General features: G+C 38.6%; 1 protein-coding gene across 5 annotated transcripts in view; it reads left to right on the forward strand.

Moving 5' to 3' along the window:
- The window catches only part of MSH3 (mutS homolog 3), a 192,524-nt gene extending 178,180 nt beyond the window's left edge, over positions 1 to 14,344 (forward strand). For 2 of the 5 annotated variants that reach the window (XM_043593057.1, XM_043593067.1), the window contains exons 22-24: positions 3,879 to 4,008; positions 10,973 to 11,141; positions 13,587 to 14,344. In XM_043593057.1, coding sequence (XP_043448992.1) covers positions 3,879 to 4,008; positions 10,973 to 11,141; positions 13,587 to 13,695 — 408 coding nt within the window. In that variant the 3' untranslated portion in view covers positions 13,696 to 14,344. Of the gene's footprint in view, positions 1 to 3,878; positions 4,009 to 10,972; positions 11,143 to 13,586 lie in introns of those variants that run through there. The other 3 variants (XR_006299152.1, XR_006299151.1, XM_043593073.1) reach the window with 3 other exon arrangements.
- Positions 14,345 to 16,953: the final 2,609 nt, after the last annotated feature.

Here is a 16,953-nt window from a genome sequence, read left to right on the forward strand (position 1 = left end):
TTCTCTATCCCTGTCATCTCCCTCAAACTCCCCCCCCCCTTTTAAGTTTATTTATTTATTTATTTTGAGAGAGAGAGAGAGAGCAGGGGAGGAGGAGAGAAAGAGGGGAAGAGAGAACAAGACAGGCTCTGAGCTGTGCAGAGCCCAAAATAGGACTCAAATACATGAACCGTGAGATCATGACCTGAGCCAAGATTCCGAGTTGGATGCTTAACCGACTGAGCCACCCAGGCACCCCTTCCCTTTATCAATGCTCTGTCCTTCTCTGTTTGTTTTGGTCTCTCCCTATCTGTCTTCTTTTGACACCTGCCCTGTACCTAGTCTGTTCTAAGATTTTTCTATGTCTGTTTTGTTCTCCACTTTTTAAACACTTTTGTGTCTTTCCTCCATTTTCATCTTTTTCTGTCTTCCTTACATGACCAATACAAGCATATTTTTTATTCCTATTTCTTTCCAAAACATATAATACAAAAATAAACTCCCCTTTTCTTTAAACTTCTGTGATCCTCAGTTTTTGTTTGAACATTCAGTTGGATTACATAATTAATGATGGCATGTTTTCCACTTTAAAATAAGTACTTTTAACTTTTCTTTACAAAAATTCTTTATTTGCAAAAAGAGCTCAAGAACGTTTCTTTAATCATTTTAGAAACTGCATATCACACATTAGTAAAGTCCTATCATTGTCTCCAAAACACATTTTATTTACTTATTTCTGAAACATTAAGAGAAATTTTTTTTCTTAATGTTTATCTATGTATTTATTTTTGAGAGAGGGCATAAGCAGGGAAGAAGCAGAGAGACGGAGGGAGACATGGAATCTGAAGCAAGCTACAGGCTCTGAGCTATCAGCACAGACCCCAATGCGGGGCTTGAATCCACAAAGTATGAGATCATGACCTGAGCTGAAGTCATTCGCTCAACCGACTGAGCCACCCAGGCTCCCCTTATTTTGAAGCATATTTTAAACCTTCATTTAAGAGCCTTTAGGAATGAATTATGACAGAGTGGATTTGCCACCTCTGAGTTTCATTGTTCCTGCTGTATGGCTGCATATCAGTTAGTATGACTATATAACAAATTACCCCAAGACTAAATGCCTGAAAACAATAATAATCTGTTATTTCTCACGATGTCTGGAAGTAAGAAATTTGAGAGTAGCTTAGCTGGGGGGCTATGGCCCAGCGTCTCTCCTGAGGTTGCAGTCAAGTTGTCAGGCAAGGCTGGCATCATCTGAAGGCCTGACTGATGATGGAGGACCTTCTTCCATTGTGGCTCACTCGTTGCTGGCAAACTGGTGCTGGCGGTTCACAAGCGTGAACATTGGGAGGTGAAGAACTTGGTGGCTGTTTTGGGGGCTAGCTACCAAAAGCAGTTTGGCAATATCTTAAAGATCCGTTTAAGAACCCTTGGGAACAAATTATGACAGAATTAAATTTGTCACGTCTCTTCTCATTGCTTTTATAGCAGTTTTTTGACATCTTAAATATTAATGAAGAAAGTGTTATTTTTAGATAAAATTTATGTTAGAGGTAAGTCATTGAAGAGGATTCTTCTGGAGCAAGAATCTCTATGCTTTTTATGGATGAAAATCCTTATTTTCATGGTATCTTTTGATTGCCGACACTGGGAACAGAGATCAGAGAGGAGGAATTAAGAAGCTGTGTGTTTCGGCTGCAAGCTGAAAATGGCCTTGAGGAGAGCTGTGTTGTGACCCAAACCCTTAGGTCTTCTGGTTAGAAATGCCTATCAGCTCAGGGAATGGACATCCTTGAGACAGCTGGTCTGAAGACCCTTCAGGGCAGATTTTAAGAGCAGTTCATCAAAGAAATCCTGCCTTAATAGGTTTTTGCTGGGGGGGGGGGGGGGGTTGTTTTTTTTGTAATTGTTATAAGAGAGAAGGCACATGTTCTGACTTTTAATGAGGTGATTGGCAGATGAATCAGACCTGGAGTGCTTTGATTTAATTACCCTCTTCTGCTAATATTTAGACCAAGATTTGGCGTTAGCTTCTTTTAAGATTTAAGAACTTTGGGATTTCTAGAATACATAATATGTGTGCTTTAAAATAATGCTTATTAAAAATCCACAAATCCATATTAATACTAACAAAACAAAAGTAAACTTTAAAATGATGGGATTAGGGTGAGGAGAAAGAAAAGCTCCTCTTTATAGAATACCAACTAATAAATACAGAGAGAATTTTTTAAAATCAGCATTTACGAGTCACTGCAATAATAACTCATTCAGGCAGTGATGAGCAATGGATGGTAAAACTTTTGGATGAAAGGTTGTTGAGGAAAAGAATATTCACACAATCTCAAAGTACTACTCCACAAGTTATTTATTAATTACAAAGGAGAGAGGTGTTAGTATAGTGAAGAAATTTTCTGGGCACTTACTTAAACCAAATAAGCAAATTTATCATCCCCAATAATGGGTCAAATTGACATCATATGCCTCCTGATATGATGTGCTGAAATGAGTACATCACCCACATAAATATGTGTAATATTTCTGGCAGTAAGGTTTAAGCTTATTAGGAGGAAACAATCAGCCAAATCCAAATTGAGAGACATTATGCAAAACAACTCCTGGATATTTCAAAAACATTAATGTCATAAAGATGAAAAAGAAAGGCTGGGAACTCTTCTAGATTGATGGGGACTATAGAGACATGACTAAGTGCATGGCATGATCCTTGGTTTTTTTTTTTTTAATACAAAGAACATTTATAAAGAATATTACTGGGACAGTTAGGGAAATTTGTGGACTCATGTTAGATAATAATGATATACCTGTGTTAAATTTCTTGATTGTAATAATTCTGATTAAATCAGTAGGAGAATGTTTTTGTTCTTAGAAGACAGAATTCTAAGTACAGTAAAACCTTGGTTTCTGAGCATAATTCATTCCAGAAACATGCTTGTAATCCAAAGCACTTGTATATCAAAGTGAATTTCCCAGAAGAAATCATGGAAACTCAGATGATTCGTTCCACAACCCAAAAATATTCATATAAAAATGATTATAATACTGTAATATAATATAAAATAATAAAGAAAATACAAAATATAAAGAGAAATAAGCCAATTAACCTGCACTTATCTTTGAAAACAAGAGAGAGGAGGGTTATTGTGTAGGACGACTTTCACTATCACTAACGAATGTTGACTACGGTGCAGTATTAATAAACTCTTATCATATACTATACTTAATGTAACTGGCAATAAGACAACAGAGGAGAGAGTCTATATCTGCAGACAACCTGACCTAGAATGAAGCAGAGCATTCCTAAGCTTACTCTTATATGGAAAAACAAGAGTGTCCATAGGTGCTTTGAAGTGACAAAAAATAAACTGGTTGTGGGCACTTTCCAGTGTTCTGAAAAATCACTGTGCCAAACACAGTGCTTGAGACCAAGCATTTGAGCATGAGAGACGATCACCCACAATCATGTAGCAAGAGAGAGAGAGAGAAGATGCATTGGCTCCATGTGATCATGTAACATTGAGCGTCACGTACTACTCATATTGTAAGGCGTGGCTCATTGATCAAGTCAGAATTTATTAGAAATGTTTGCTTGTCTTGCAGAACATGTTACTCGCAGTCCAAGGTTTTCCTGTATGTAGGTAGGGATGAAGTGTCATGTCTGCAGTTCTCACATGGTTCAGGAAAGAGTGTGTGTGTGTGTGTGTGTGTGTGTGTGTGTGTGTGTGTGTTATGGCAAAATATTAACAGGTGGTTGTCTAGCTAAAGAAAAATGAACATTCATTGCAACGTTCATGAGGTTTTGAACTTTTTCAAAACTAAATTGAAGAAAAGTTTGAAATAAAATTTAAAAATAAAATAACATTTATTATGTCTTACTGCTTTAGGTGAAATCCTTAACCTTGTTTGTCACCCATTATCCACCAGTTTGTGAATTAGAAAAAAGTTACTTACAACAGGTGGGAAATTATCACATGGGATTCTTGGTCAATGAGGATGAAAGCAAAGAGGATCCAGGTACGAAATAATGCTTGCAGTAAGTAAAACTGGAATGTTTTTGGTTTTCATATTTGATAACTCGAAAATCATACGTACATGAACTTCTTATTAAGTAAAAGCTGTGAATGTTGATTATAAATGACATTTGTCCAAATTCATTTTCTCTAAGCTTCAGGTCAAGGAGAATGTACTTTTATCTTCACAACCTCTGAGTGCTTCTCTGGTCTTTCTTACCTCATTTTACTACAAGAAGAAGATGGGGTCAGGGGCAACGTGTAGGTTTTACTCTTAGATGCATCTCAGGAAAGATACCCTAACCATCAAGGGTATTAGTCACCTTTAGAAATGTCCATTGTAGGGGCGCCTGGGTGGCGCAGTCGGTTAAGCGTCCGACTTCAGCCAGGTCACGATCTTGCGGTCCGTGAGTTCGAGCCCCGCGTCGGGCTCTGGGCTGATGGCTCAGAGCCTGGAGCCTGTTTCCGATTCTGTGTCTCCCTCTCTCTCTGCCCCTCCCCCGTTCATGCTCTGTCTCTCTCTGTCCCAAAAATAAATAAAAACGTTGAAAAAAAAATTAAAAAAAAGAAAAAAAAGAAATGTCCATTGTATTTCCCCAAATACCATCCCCAGTATTCTATACTGGACATATGTTTTATCTTAACTTGACAAGGAACCTGAATCTCAGGTAAAGTGGCCAGCCCCTGTGGGCCACTTGGGTGAACTGAGCCTAGAATCAAAAATCTGCTTGCAGGTTCTTTTCTACTCTGTGAAAATGGTATGTGGGGCCTACAGTATTTTACCTACCCTTTCCACTATGTACTAGTGTCACACGACTGAGACATTTCATGAAAAAGAACATCATTAGCCAATAGAAATAAATTCAAGTGCTGTTAAGTAATGTAGTCAATTTTAGTATAATTTTATTTTCCTGTTCAGTAGTAATTTTTTTAAGCTCCCAACTTTTGGGCCAGTGATGGTTTACACAGTTGCTGTGCTATAATGGAAAATTCATTATCCAAGACACTCCAGAGTCCAAATTTTATTTTGGAAAAGTAATAAAGATGGACCTGAAAAAGAAATCAGGCAGCTGGCCCAAATAAAACAAAGCCCTCGACCTTAGATAAATGTAATATTAGGCAATCCTTGCCTTTCACCACTACGCAGCCTTGAAAAACACATCATAAATTCTCTCATGGAAGCAGTTTCATGTCTATTAATCTGCATCCAAAATGACAGGAGGAGCTTATAAGCTAAAACCCAGTGGGATAAATAAGAGTTCACCATCAGGGAAGGGTCATTGATAAGCGTTTATGTGAACAGACTACTAAGCCATAAGTGTTTTGGCATTTTATCCTGTTGATTTAAATGTTTATTCATGAGCATAATTTTAAGCATTAAATAATGCTAAAAGGCTCTGGCTAACAGGCGGTAGACCTCTGCTTCTGGCCTTCACCCATGCCCCCTCCCCATCCATTGCCAAGGCGGCTGCTTCCAACTCTTTCTTTCCTTTCTTCCATTTCTCTAAATAATAGGCTGATCTTCCTATCTCTGGGTTCATCACCTTGACACATTACTATTTGGCTTCTCATCGTGCTGGATGGGAGTCTGCAGCCTTCCCTGCTTTGACCTTCCACTGTACTCATTCCAGGTGCCTTTGGTCTCATTCCTCTTCATAGTTTTCACTGTTGTTGCCAGTAAGGATTGCTTACTCATGAGCCACGTATGAGGACAAGTGCATTCTCTTTGTCTTGCAGCTTTTTTGTTCTTTGTATTTTTGAAGGTCATAATTGCCTTGTTTTCAGTTCATTCTTCTATTTGAGTCTGTATCTGACTCTCCCTGAACCTTCCAATAGCTTTGTAAAATGCCTCTCTAGGCACTTTTCCAGATGACACAACTATCGGTTCCACCATTCCTCCTGGAGCCCTTTGTCCTGCTCATCTGAACTGTTTGCTCCCTAGCCCTGCTGCACAGCTGTTGTCCTGAGACCTGCCTTTACCAGCATCCTAGGAATTCTCTTATCCCACCTTCTGTGCATTTGATTGCCAGTAAAAGAACACTTAGATTCACAAGGGCTCCACTCACAAGAATGTAAATAATCTCACATTACAGGAACCCCAGAGGAAGAGTGGGCTTCAGCTCCTCTTCTTTGCAATTCTCTAGGCTCTGTTTTCCTGCCTTGTTGGCTTTATCATCAGGCTAGTGACAGGGTGGCTGTGGCTCTTTCATGTATCAAACCCAGAACTGACACTGTCCAAAGGACAAAAAGGGACCAGCATTTCCTGTGACTCTTAGGAGCAAGAGAACTTTTCTCATATGCTCACTGGCTTCTCATCACTGTCCCATCTCCTTTTCAGAATTGAATCACATGCTCATTCTTAAACCAGTTCCTAGAAGTGAGAATGGCAAGGATGACTTTGATTAGCCTAGATTAACCAGGATCAATTTTTGGAACTTGGTATGAGGACATTATCCCTTGAGTTAATTCCATATAAAATCAGGGTTTTCTTGGGGTTGGAAAAGATTTTGGATGCCCTACTAATAATACAACTTAAGGAGGTAAATGGAGATTTTGCAGGAATGAAAATGTCTTCAGTATCCCTTCATACTTGATTTATTATTTAGCTAGGAATTTGGGGTTGAAAGTAGCTTTCACTCAAAATGTTGAAGCATTACTCCATTGTCTGATTACTTCCGGTGTTGTTCCTGCTACATTTGTGTTTCATCCATTACCTCTAACCTAACTCCTCTGCTGTCTAAATTAGAGGCCATTGCATAGGTCATCAGTCAAGTGCCCCAAAGGCCTTTTGGGTGGCTTCTAAGATACTGTGTTCTAATTTCCCATAGTGAGGTAGATGAAGCAATTAACTGGTAGTAAGAAACATGTATTTTTATTCTAGTCTATAAATTCTTGGAAAAGTTACCTAACTTCATCCACCTCTAAATTTTATGAATCTGTCCCAAAAGTGACTTCAGAAACTATTTGATCAGCACACATCTCTTTAATAACTGCCTAGAGAAATTTGGCTTTCAAACAAATTTTGTTAAGTTCCCTTGTAACAAGCAGGAACATGAATTATTACTTTCACTGACTCTAAGCAATGTCACATAAATTTCTCAGTAGTATCCTTTTAGGAAATGGTTATAGCTTATAAGTGAAGTCCCCACCAAGCAGTTTTATCTTTTTTTCTTTTATTTTTTTAATATATGAGATTTATTGTCAAAATGGTTTCCATACAACGCCCAGTGCTCATCCCAAAAGATGCCCTCTTCAATACCCATCACCCATCCCCCATCAAACTTCAGTTTGTTCTCAGTTTTTAAGAGTCTCTTATGCTTTGGCTCTCTCCCACTCTAACCTCTTTTTTTTTTTTCCCCTTCCCCTCCCCCATGGGTTCCTGTTAAGTTTCTCAGGATCCACATAAGAGTGAAACCATATGGTATCTGTCTTTCTCTGTATGGCTTATTTCACTTAGCATCACACTCTCCAGTTCCATCCATGTTGCTACAGAAGGCCATATTTCATTCTTTCTCATTGCCACGTAGTACTCCATTGTGTATATAAACCACAATTTATTTATCCATTCATCAGTTGATGGACATTTAGGCTCTTTCCATAGTTTGGCTAATGTTGAGAGTGCTGCTGTAAACATTGGGGTACAAGTGCCCCTATGCATCAGTACTCCTGTATCCCTTGGGTAAATTCCTAGCAGCCAAGCACTTTTATTTATTGTCTTCTCTCCCATCTAGCTCTCTTGCCTCCACATTGCCATCACACACACACACACACACACACACACACACACACACACACACTCTTTCCCCTTCTCCTCTCTAAGAGGCGTGAAGGACAGTATTGATGTACAACATAACTATAAAAACTCCCTAATGTGATTATGGAAGAGTGGTCACATTATTTACCTTGATGGTGTGAAAACTACCATAATGAGTACTACGGTAGAGACCAGTATATGATGACAAATTCAGCACCTGTTTGTACTGAGATACGTTAACTTATTTAGAGCAATATAATATTTTATATAATATAGCTATAAAATATATTTTTATTTAAATGTGTTTATATATTTATATATTATTTGTAAATCTTTATCTTACTCTAATTTATATATAAACATTAATATATAATCAATTAATATATAATTAATAATTTATATATTTAATATATATTAATATATAATACAGCTATAAAATGTATAGCTATATTAGATATAAAAAGCATTGTATAGCCATATATATGAAGGAAAAAAGCCATCAGCAAAGCAAATTTTAACTATGGGGGTTTTGTGACATTTAGTAGGCTTTCAGGAAAGGATAGGATGGATGGATGGATGGGTGGATGGATAATGAATGGACAGACAGATGAATGACAAGGACTAGCATGGAGGCTAGGTTATGGAGTAGAGGCTGGAGGTAGGGACTTTAGTTAGCACTAAGTCAGTGGAAGTGATAAAGACTTTTTTGTCTTAAGGATGAGAAGAGTTTGCTTTTTTAATGCCTGCTGCTGTTTACTTCACTTGTGGTCATGTGAGCAGCAAAGAGTAACAAAAAAGTACCCAGGTTAGCAGGCACTGGTTTCTTCATGCTTCTTTCCTAGTCTATTTCCACCCACCTCCTCACCTGCTCTTTGTGTTCCTTGAGTTTTATTTGGAGTCAAAAGGTATTCTTAGTGCTTTGTAATGAGAATTTTAGTCTGTATTCCTGAGAGTGCCAGCATTCTTTCCACCTCCCACTTTCAGCCTTAGAACAGTGTTATTTGTTGCTGAATTCTTCCAGGAGGTTAAAGAATATTCCATTATCCTTTTTCTTGGTTATGCTTTTTAGTTGTTAGCTGATAAAAGAATAAAGCATACACATTTCTCAAATGACATAATGTATGAGAAAAAGCTCTTGATAAACTTACAATAAGTTTTAGTAAACATAGGGTCTCAGAAATCATTAAAAATCTGGTTCATTTTGGGCATTTTGGCAACACAGTGCAAATCAGATTGAATTTCATAATAAAAGCTGCATAATCTTGAGGTGCTTTAGAGTTATCAAAGATTAAACTGTGCAGCTTTATCTTTATATTATTGTACTTTATTATATCCCAGTTCTTTAGAAGTCTTTAATTTATGTGCATGTATTTGTGTGGTAGACTGGGTTCCTCAGGGAGCAGATTCTGAGATTTCTGTGCCAGGTGTTGATTGGGAGTGCTCTCATGATCAACATCTGAGGGCTGGATTGGGTAGGACCGGGCTGGCTTCAGCCACCCTTATAGAGAGCTGTGAGATGGGATTGGTCCATCAGAGTTACCTCAACCTGGGGAGAGGGAGTGTGACCTTTCTACTCCTTATTAGTTAGCTGTTGTCACATAACAAACATATTGTCATGGGTTACCCCACAGCATAGCTTAAAACAGTAAACATTTATCATCTGATCATTTCTCTGGGTCAGGAATCCAGGGACAGCTTAGATGGACACTTCAACCTCATGGTTTCTCACAAGACTATTATCAAGGTTGGCTAGGTCAGTCATCACTTCAAGGTTTGACTGGGGGAGTTTACTTCCCAGACCTCTTACATGACTGCTGACAAGCATAGAAAATCTACTTTCAAGTTTACTCATGTGGCTCTTGGTCAGAGACATCAGTTTCTTTCCACGTGGGCTTCTTCATAAGGCAGCCCACCATATGGCAATTGGCTTCTCTCAGAGCAAATAAGCAAGAAACTGAAAGTGCCCAGGACAGAGGCCACATGGTCTTTTGTAATCTAATCTTAGAAATGACAACACATGGGGCGCCTGGGTGGCTCAGTCAGTTAAGCGTCCAACTTTGGCTCAGGTCATGATCTCACAGTTCATGGGTTCGAGCCCCACGTCGGGCTCTGTGCTGATAGCTCGGAGCCTGGAGCCTGCTTTGGATTCTGTGTCTCCCTCTCTGTGTGCCCCTCCCTTGCTCATGCTCTGTGTCTGTCTCTCAATAATAAATAAGAGTTAAAAAAAAAAAATGACAACACATCATTTTTGCCATGTTTTGTTCATTAGAAGTAAGTCATTAGGTTCTGCCCACCCTCAAGGGCATAGAATGACACAAGGGCATGAGCACCAGGAAGCAGGGTTCTTTGGTGGCCACCTTAGAAGCTGTCTGCCAACCCCCATAGCTATCTATTGAGGTGCAGGCTACCCTAGAAAGGACATGACCTCAGGTGAAGCAGGTCTGGGACTGAGCTGAGGTGACTCCCAAAAAGGGGATATAGCTGAAGATTGTGGGCTAACAACTTCCCTGACAGCTGGGGCAATAAACCCTTTAGTCCTAAGTGGGAGCTGAGTGGTACTGAATAATATTCACTTGAATATAGAACTCTTAGTTAACCCAGTATATTTAATAAACTGGAATTTCTCAGTCTGGTTATTAAACTGTGTAACATGTTGTATTTCTTTATGTGTTTTTTGCTGTTTTGTTTTTAGCATTCTTAGAAATATGTCTTATGTATTTTACTTTGCAGAGTGTATTACATACAAGACCATTTAGCGAGCACATTCTTTTACTGAAAAAACTTTTTTTCGTCTCTTTTAAAGGAGAAATTATATTGTACTATGTATCAGAATTATTCTCTTTCTGATAATAGCAGTAGAGTCCAAATTTTTTAGCCAGCAGCGTAAAATGAAATAAATCTAGCTTACCCCAAAGCAGTGTTAAAAACCCTTTTAGGTGGGGGCACGTGACTGGCTCAGTTGGTAGAGCATGTGACTCTTGACCTCGAGTTTGTAAACTCAAGACCCGTGATGAGTGTAGAGATCACTTAAAAACAAAATCTTAAAAAAAAAAAACAAAAAACGCTTTTAGGTGAGCTTTTGGGTGTTTCTTTTTCAGATTGCAAATTTTAATTGAAGTTGTAAGAACTTATAGGTCTTATTTAATCTTCTACTTTCAGCTTTCAGGCATGGTTTCCTTTATCTCCTTTTTTTTTTTTTTTTTTTAATTTGTAGGTGAAGAACAAGTCCCTGATTTTGTCACATTTCTTTATCAAATAACCAGAGGAATTGCAGCAAGGAGTTATGGACTAAATGTGGCTAAACTAGCAGATGTTCCTGAAGAAATTTTAAAGAAAGCAGCTAGCAAGTCAAAAGAATTAGAAGGATTAGTAAATATGAAAAGGTCAGAATGATTGTGTTAACAGTTTTTGGTTCATAAACCTTCCACATTGTCCAGCAGGAAGAGGATTGTCCTGTAAATGAACATAAGGTTTACCTTTAAACATCTCTTCAAATATTCTGAAACATTTAATTACAATAAAATGAAAACAGATCTTTGAAAAGCTCATGTGAATTCAGTCCGCCTTCTCTGCTCAGATCTTTATCTGTTGAGTTGCTATATTGGTTTTTCAGTCATTTTTCTAAAGAACTAAGTTAACTCCTTACTGTGTGCCAACATGTTAGTTGCTTAAAACATTCAGTTATATAGCAAATTACTAAAAGAAACGACATCTAAAACCTTTAGAGTACTTCTTTTATTCTTATATTGCATTCAGAAATTAAGAATTCTGTCAGGACATGAATGAAAATAATAGTATCATAGAACTACGTAATTGTAGTCAGTATCCCCTTGTCACTTCTTTTGTGACAAGATTTTCATTCTAAACTGCCTTCTTTCTGTCACCTAGACTGTTGATGTGAATGTATTCTACTTTTTACCCTTGATATCCAGCCAGTATATATATAGTCAGTGTATTAACTAATCTTAATATAAATAAATATACTTTGGAAAGAAGATATTCCTAGGAAAATATCCTATTAAAAATAATAAATTGTACCTTTTTTCCCCCAAATACAAGATTTTGTTATAGAAGGACATAAGCTCTTTCTTCATCCATCTCCTTCCCCAGCCCTGTACTAGGTGGAGAGTCTGATCTGCCCGGGACAAGACATTACTGCCCTGGCATGAGGGAATAGACTGTTGGTCAAATAGAAAATCTTGTCTGGTCACCATACTGTAAGAAACATTTTTAGTCCTGGAAATCATAACCAAATTTAAATACTGAAATAGTAATACCTAATATTAGTTAAACAGTTGCCAACTTGTGTACTACAGTGTAGTTGTGCAGCCAACTCCTCCAGGTCCTTTCTCCTGTGGTTCTGCCGTGGCACTCTACGCTTTGCAATGGTAAATGATGGTTGACCAAGTCCCAAGTGCTGGAATAGTATAAATGACATGCAGCTTCTTCTGTTGACACTCTCTTTTGGATCATTTCCACAATGCCCAGTTAGAACAGTAATTATTTATTATGAGAGTTTAAAGATAAGCCCTTAGTTCTCTGCAAAGTCCAAGAAAAATTATTTTATTATCTTTTATTATTTTTCTTTTTCCCTGGAGAAACTAGAATAAAACTTTACTACAAAGGGATATATATGCAAGGTGGCAATAAAATATGATAGTTTATACTTACTGCTGCTATATATCCTATATAATAGCAAGAGCAATAAAATTCAGACTATAATAGTTTAACTCTTCCAACTACTGTGTAATATTTTGAAATCTATAATCTGGACAAGATAGAGAATTGTCAGAAGAGGTTGCATTGGGGTGGAATCATTTATTAGGGTGCATTGGGGTGATCATTTATTAGGACACTATTTTCATTATTTTACCTTTTACTGAAAGTGTTTATCACATCACTTCCATTGGCAAGATCAAAGAAACCAAGGGGAATCTTGTGCATTTGTGTAGCTTTGTTAGAGTAGCTAATATTTATTGAATGCTTGCTGTGCACAGAAACAAGTCAAGCAGTCATTTGCAGCAGCCTAGACACAGTGCCAGTTACTATTCTTGCTGCTTTACATACCTTAACTGAATCCTTATGACAGCCTTGTGAGATAGGTACTGTCATTATTCCCATACGGTAGTTTGGGAAAACGAGGCCAAGCAAGGGTAGGAAATCAACCAGGAAACCAGGGTCCCATAACTATTCAGTGGTGGAGCAGTGACTGGAATTCAGGTACTCTGGCTCCAAACCCTAAACACTTACCTGGCAGTTCTTCTACAGAAAAAATTATGTCTGTGTTCTGTTGGCATTCTGCTCTTTTTTTTTTTTAATGTTTTATTTATTTTTGAGACAGAGAGAGACAGAGCATGAACAGGGGAGGGGCAGAGAGAGAGGGAGACACAGAATCGGAAGCAGCCTCCAGGCTCTGAGCCATCAGCCCAGAGCCCGACGTGGGGCTCAAACTCACGGACCGCGAGATCGTGACCTGAGCTGAAGTTGGACGCTTAACCGACTGAGCCACCCAGGCACCGCGGCATTCTGCTCTTTCAGTAGCTAGCTTTACGTTATAAAATCGGTTTTACTTTTCATCCTGTGAGCATAGCCTGTGGCCTGAGTTAGAACAAGCTGGGCTCTCCCCTCCTTGGAGGCAGTAGTGGCAGTCAGCAGCCTGAGTCCTTGATTATAACAGCATCACTAGAAGGCTGGCGCTGGCACAACTTCCTAACCCCAGAGCCCTGCCTGGTATTCCAAAGTCATAGACCTTTTATAGCTTGCAGTGAGATGTATTGTCCCCCAACCAGTTCATTTATAAAATAAATCATGTTTTATTTTCTCTCCAGGAAAAGGCTAAAGTGTTTTGCAAAGTTATGGGAGATAAATGATGCAAAAGGCCTGCAAAAGTGGAGAGACGAGTTTGACGTGGAAGAAATTTCAGGCTTCTCATCTTGATGAAAACGAAGACTACACTTGTGAACAAAACATGGAGAGTTAAAAATGCCATCTGTACAAAACAACTGTCCAGTAACAGCCTATCTTTGTGTGATGTGAGCATAAAATCAGAACTATGGTATATTCCCATTGGAAATAGGCCTTTTGTGTAGAAAGTCTGTGCCAGGTTCTTGTCATGCTGTCTTACAAAAGTATAAACAGTTTTGAATATTAAGATTTCTGTTCTATCATTAGAAAACTTCATGAACAGTAAGCTTCACATAAAATCACACCTCCTAAATGAAACCTAACATGGTAAAATATAGTTCACGAACTTTCAGAGAGTGACATAAAAATTTAATTCATATTTTTATTTGTTCCAGTTCAGATTAATTTGCAGCTGAGTGAGATGTCTAGCAGAAGTGTACCTTTCTATTTGAACTAAAATAATTTTATAATGCTACCAGTTTATTCACTGTAAGCGTAAGAATTTTTGATAAGAAATAGAAAAGATCATCAGGCTTTTAGAAAGTAGAGCACAGAAGGAATAAGATGATATGAAATTTGAAAAGTTGAATACTGTCACAGTTTTAAGCAATTTAGAAATTGTTGGATGAAATTATTTGTCATGCATTCAGGTAATAAACATTTAATGAATACTTGCTATAAATTTTGATTTTTTTTTGTTGAATTTTGGGGTTCTCCACTGTTTGGCAGTTGGTACTTTTTAGGTTTAGTTATGGAACCAAGGTTGCTTCTCCCACCATATACACAGAACTGAACTTAGTGATTTGGGATCTCTCTGTTAATCAGTATAGAAAGTGTATCATCTCCCCAGAATCAAAGTATTTAGCTTTGTTGATACTTGACAACACTGCCTCCTTGCACGTTTAGGGTGACCTGTGTTCGACTGAGTCCCTGAGTTTTTCACAGCACTTACAACCTGGCTTCTCATATCCATGTGTTTTTTGTTTCTAAGTATATGATCTTGCACGAAGGCTCTCCGTTCTGTTTTCCACCCATTTATTATTCCTGCTTGTTAAATGTCTTCCCCGCATTTGGCAGACATATTTCTAATTCCTTCTTTAGTTTATTTCTTACAGTGGCCCTCACAATGACCCCTGGACCCAGAAATCATTATAGTCTCCCCAAGCTGAGGAGTGGTTGGTTGCTACACTTTTGAGTCACTCACATTTTAACCCCCTGGTTCCCAGCCTTTTTGAAGTTAGAATATGATACCATTTGATTGATTCCATAATCCCTTCAGAAATATTAACACAGTGAAATTCTCAAGAATGTCTCAAAACAGAGTTTATTGGAATTTACTATCTAAATTTTAAAAAGAACAATACTTTTTAAATAGTGTTTCGGGGCGCCTGGGTGGCGCAGTCGGTTAAGCGTCCGACTTCAGCCAGGTCACGATCTCGCGGTCTGGGAGTTCGAGCCCCGCGTCGGGCTCTGGGCTGATGGCTCAGAGCCTGGAGCCTGTTTCCGATTCTGTGTCTCCCTCTCTCTCTGCCCCTCCCCCGTTCATGCTCTGTCTCTCTCTGTCCCAAAAATAAATAAACGTTGAAAAAAAAAAATTTTTTTTTTAAATAGTGTTTGACTACTCAATAGGATTTTGAATGTTTCATAATCTTTCTAACAAGATTTTCAAGGTAGTGCTATAACCTTACTGGCAGGCCAGCAAGAAAAGGAGATGGATCCAGGAAGAATCCCATGCCTGAGGGAGCTGCAGGGACCAGCAATCACTGGTAATGTCCAGATGGATATTTCGGGCCATCTCTGGCTTGGCCAGACCAGCGTCAGCATTTAAGCAGGTATGGGCTCCAGGAGCAGTGTGTCCCAGGCAGTGGCAGTACACAGGGTCTGGAAGGTGACAATGTGGATTATTGCAAGGTAGATTCTTGATATCAGCTGGCCAGCCAGTTTGCAAGAGGCCTGCTCCAAGTTTGGGAGAAGGCCAGCACTGCTGAACTGCCTTTCCAGATGAGGCCCATTCCTAATCAGGTTACTGAAGGGAAAGTTGTGGCAGAGTCCCAGTCATGAAGACTGTACAGATGCCATGAAGATTGTCAGGAAAAATGCAGTTGATTGGGTACATACTCCAGATACCAAACTTACGGGTACAATTCTAATGTCCTCCAGATACTAACTTCATTTCCTTTCGATACATACCCAGCACTAGAATTGCTGGATCATGTGGTAGTTCTGTTTTTAATTTTTTTTTAAGTTGATTTATTTACTTTGGGAGAGAGCATGTAAGTGCAGGCTTGAGTGGGGAAGGGGCAGAGAGAGGGGGAGAGAAAGAATCCCAAGCAGACTCTGTGCTGTCCGCATGGAGCTGGGCTCAAAATCATGAAGTATGAGATCATGACCTGAGCTGAAATCAAGACTCAGATGCCTAACTGATTGAGTTACCCAGGCGTCCCTCTGTTTTTAATATTTTGAGAAACCTCCGTACTGTTTTGCATAACGGCTGTACCAGCTTATATTCCTACCAATAATGTACAAGAGTTCACTTTTCCCTACGTCCTCACCAATGCTTGTTATTACTCATCTTTTTTATAATAACCATTTTAACAGGTATAAAGTGATACCTTATTGTAGTTTTCATTTCTATTTCCCTGATGTTTACAGTCAATTTTAGAACATTATCATTACTCTAAAAAAGAAACCTGTACCCATTAGCAGTCTCTCTTCTTTCCTCCCCCAAATCCTTAGTTCTAGATAGCCATTAATCTGCTTTCTGTCACTACAGATTTTCCTCTTTTGGACATTTAATATGAATGGAATCATACCATATATGGAATCTTTTGTATCTGGCTTTCACTTAGCATATTGTTTTCAACGTTCATTCATGTGGTAGCATGCAACAGTATCTTATTCTTTTTATTATTGAAAACCGTTTTTGCTTTATACTACATTTTATTTATTCATCAGCTGATGCATATTTGGGTCGTTTCCATTCTTTGGCTTTATGAGTAATTCTGCCATGAATGTTCATGTACAGTTTTTATGTAGTAAGACAGAATTTTTTAATGTAATTTTTTTTAACTTTTTTATTTTTTTTGTAAGAGAGAGAGAGCCCGAAAGCCCATGTGAGCAGGGGAGGAGCAGAGAGGGAGGGAGAATCCCAAGCAAGCTCCATGCTCAGCACAGAGCTCAACACAGGGCTCAGTCCCAGGAACCATGAGATCATGACCCGAGCTGAAATCAGAAGTCGGACACTCAACCTAGTGAGCCACCCAGGTGCCCCAACACAGGATTGTCTTTTTA

Source organism: Prionailurus bengalensis, chromosome A1 (genome assembly GCF_016509475.1).
Source record: "Prionailurus bengalensis isolate Pbe53 chromosome A1, Fcat_Pben_1.1_paternal_pri, whole genome shotgun sequence".
Lineage (NCBI taxonomy): Eukaryota > Metazoa > Chordata > Mammalia > Carnivora > Felidae > Prionailurus > Prionailurus bengalensis.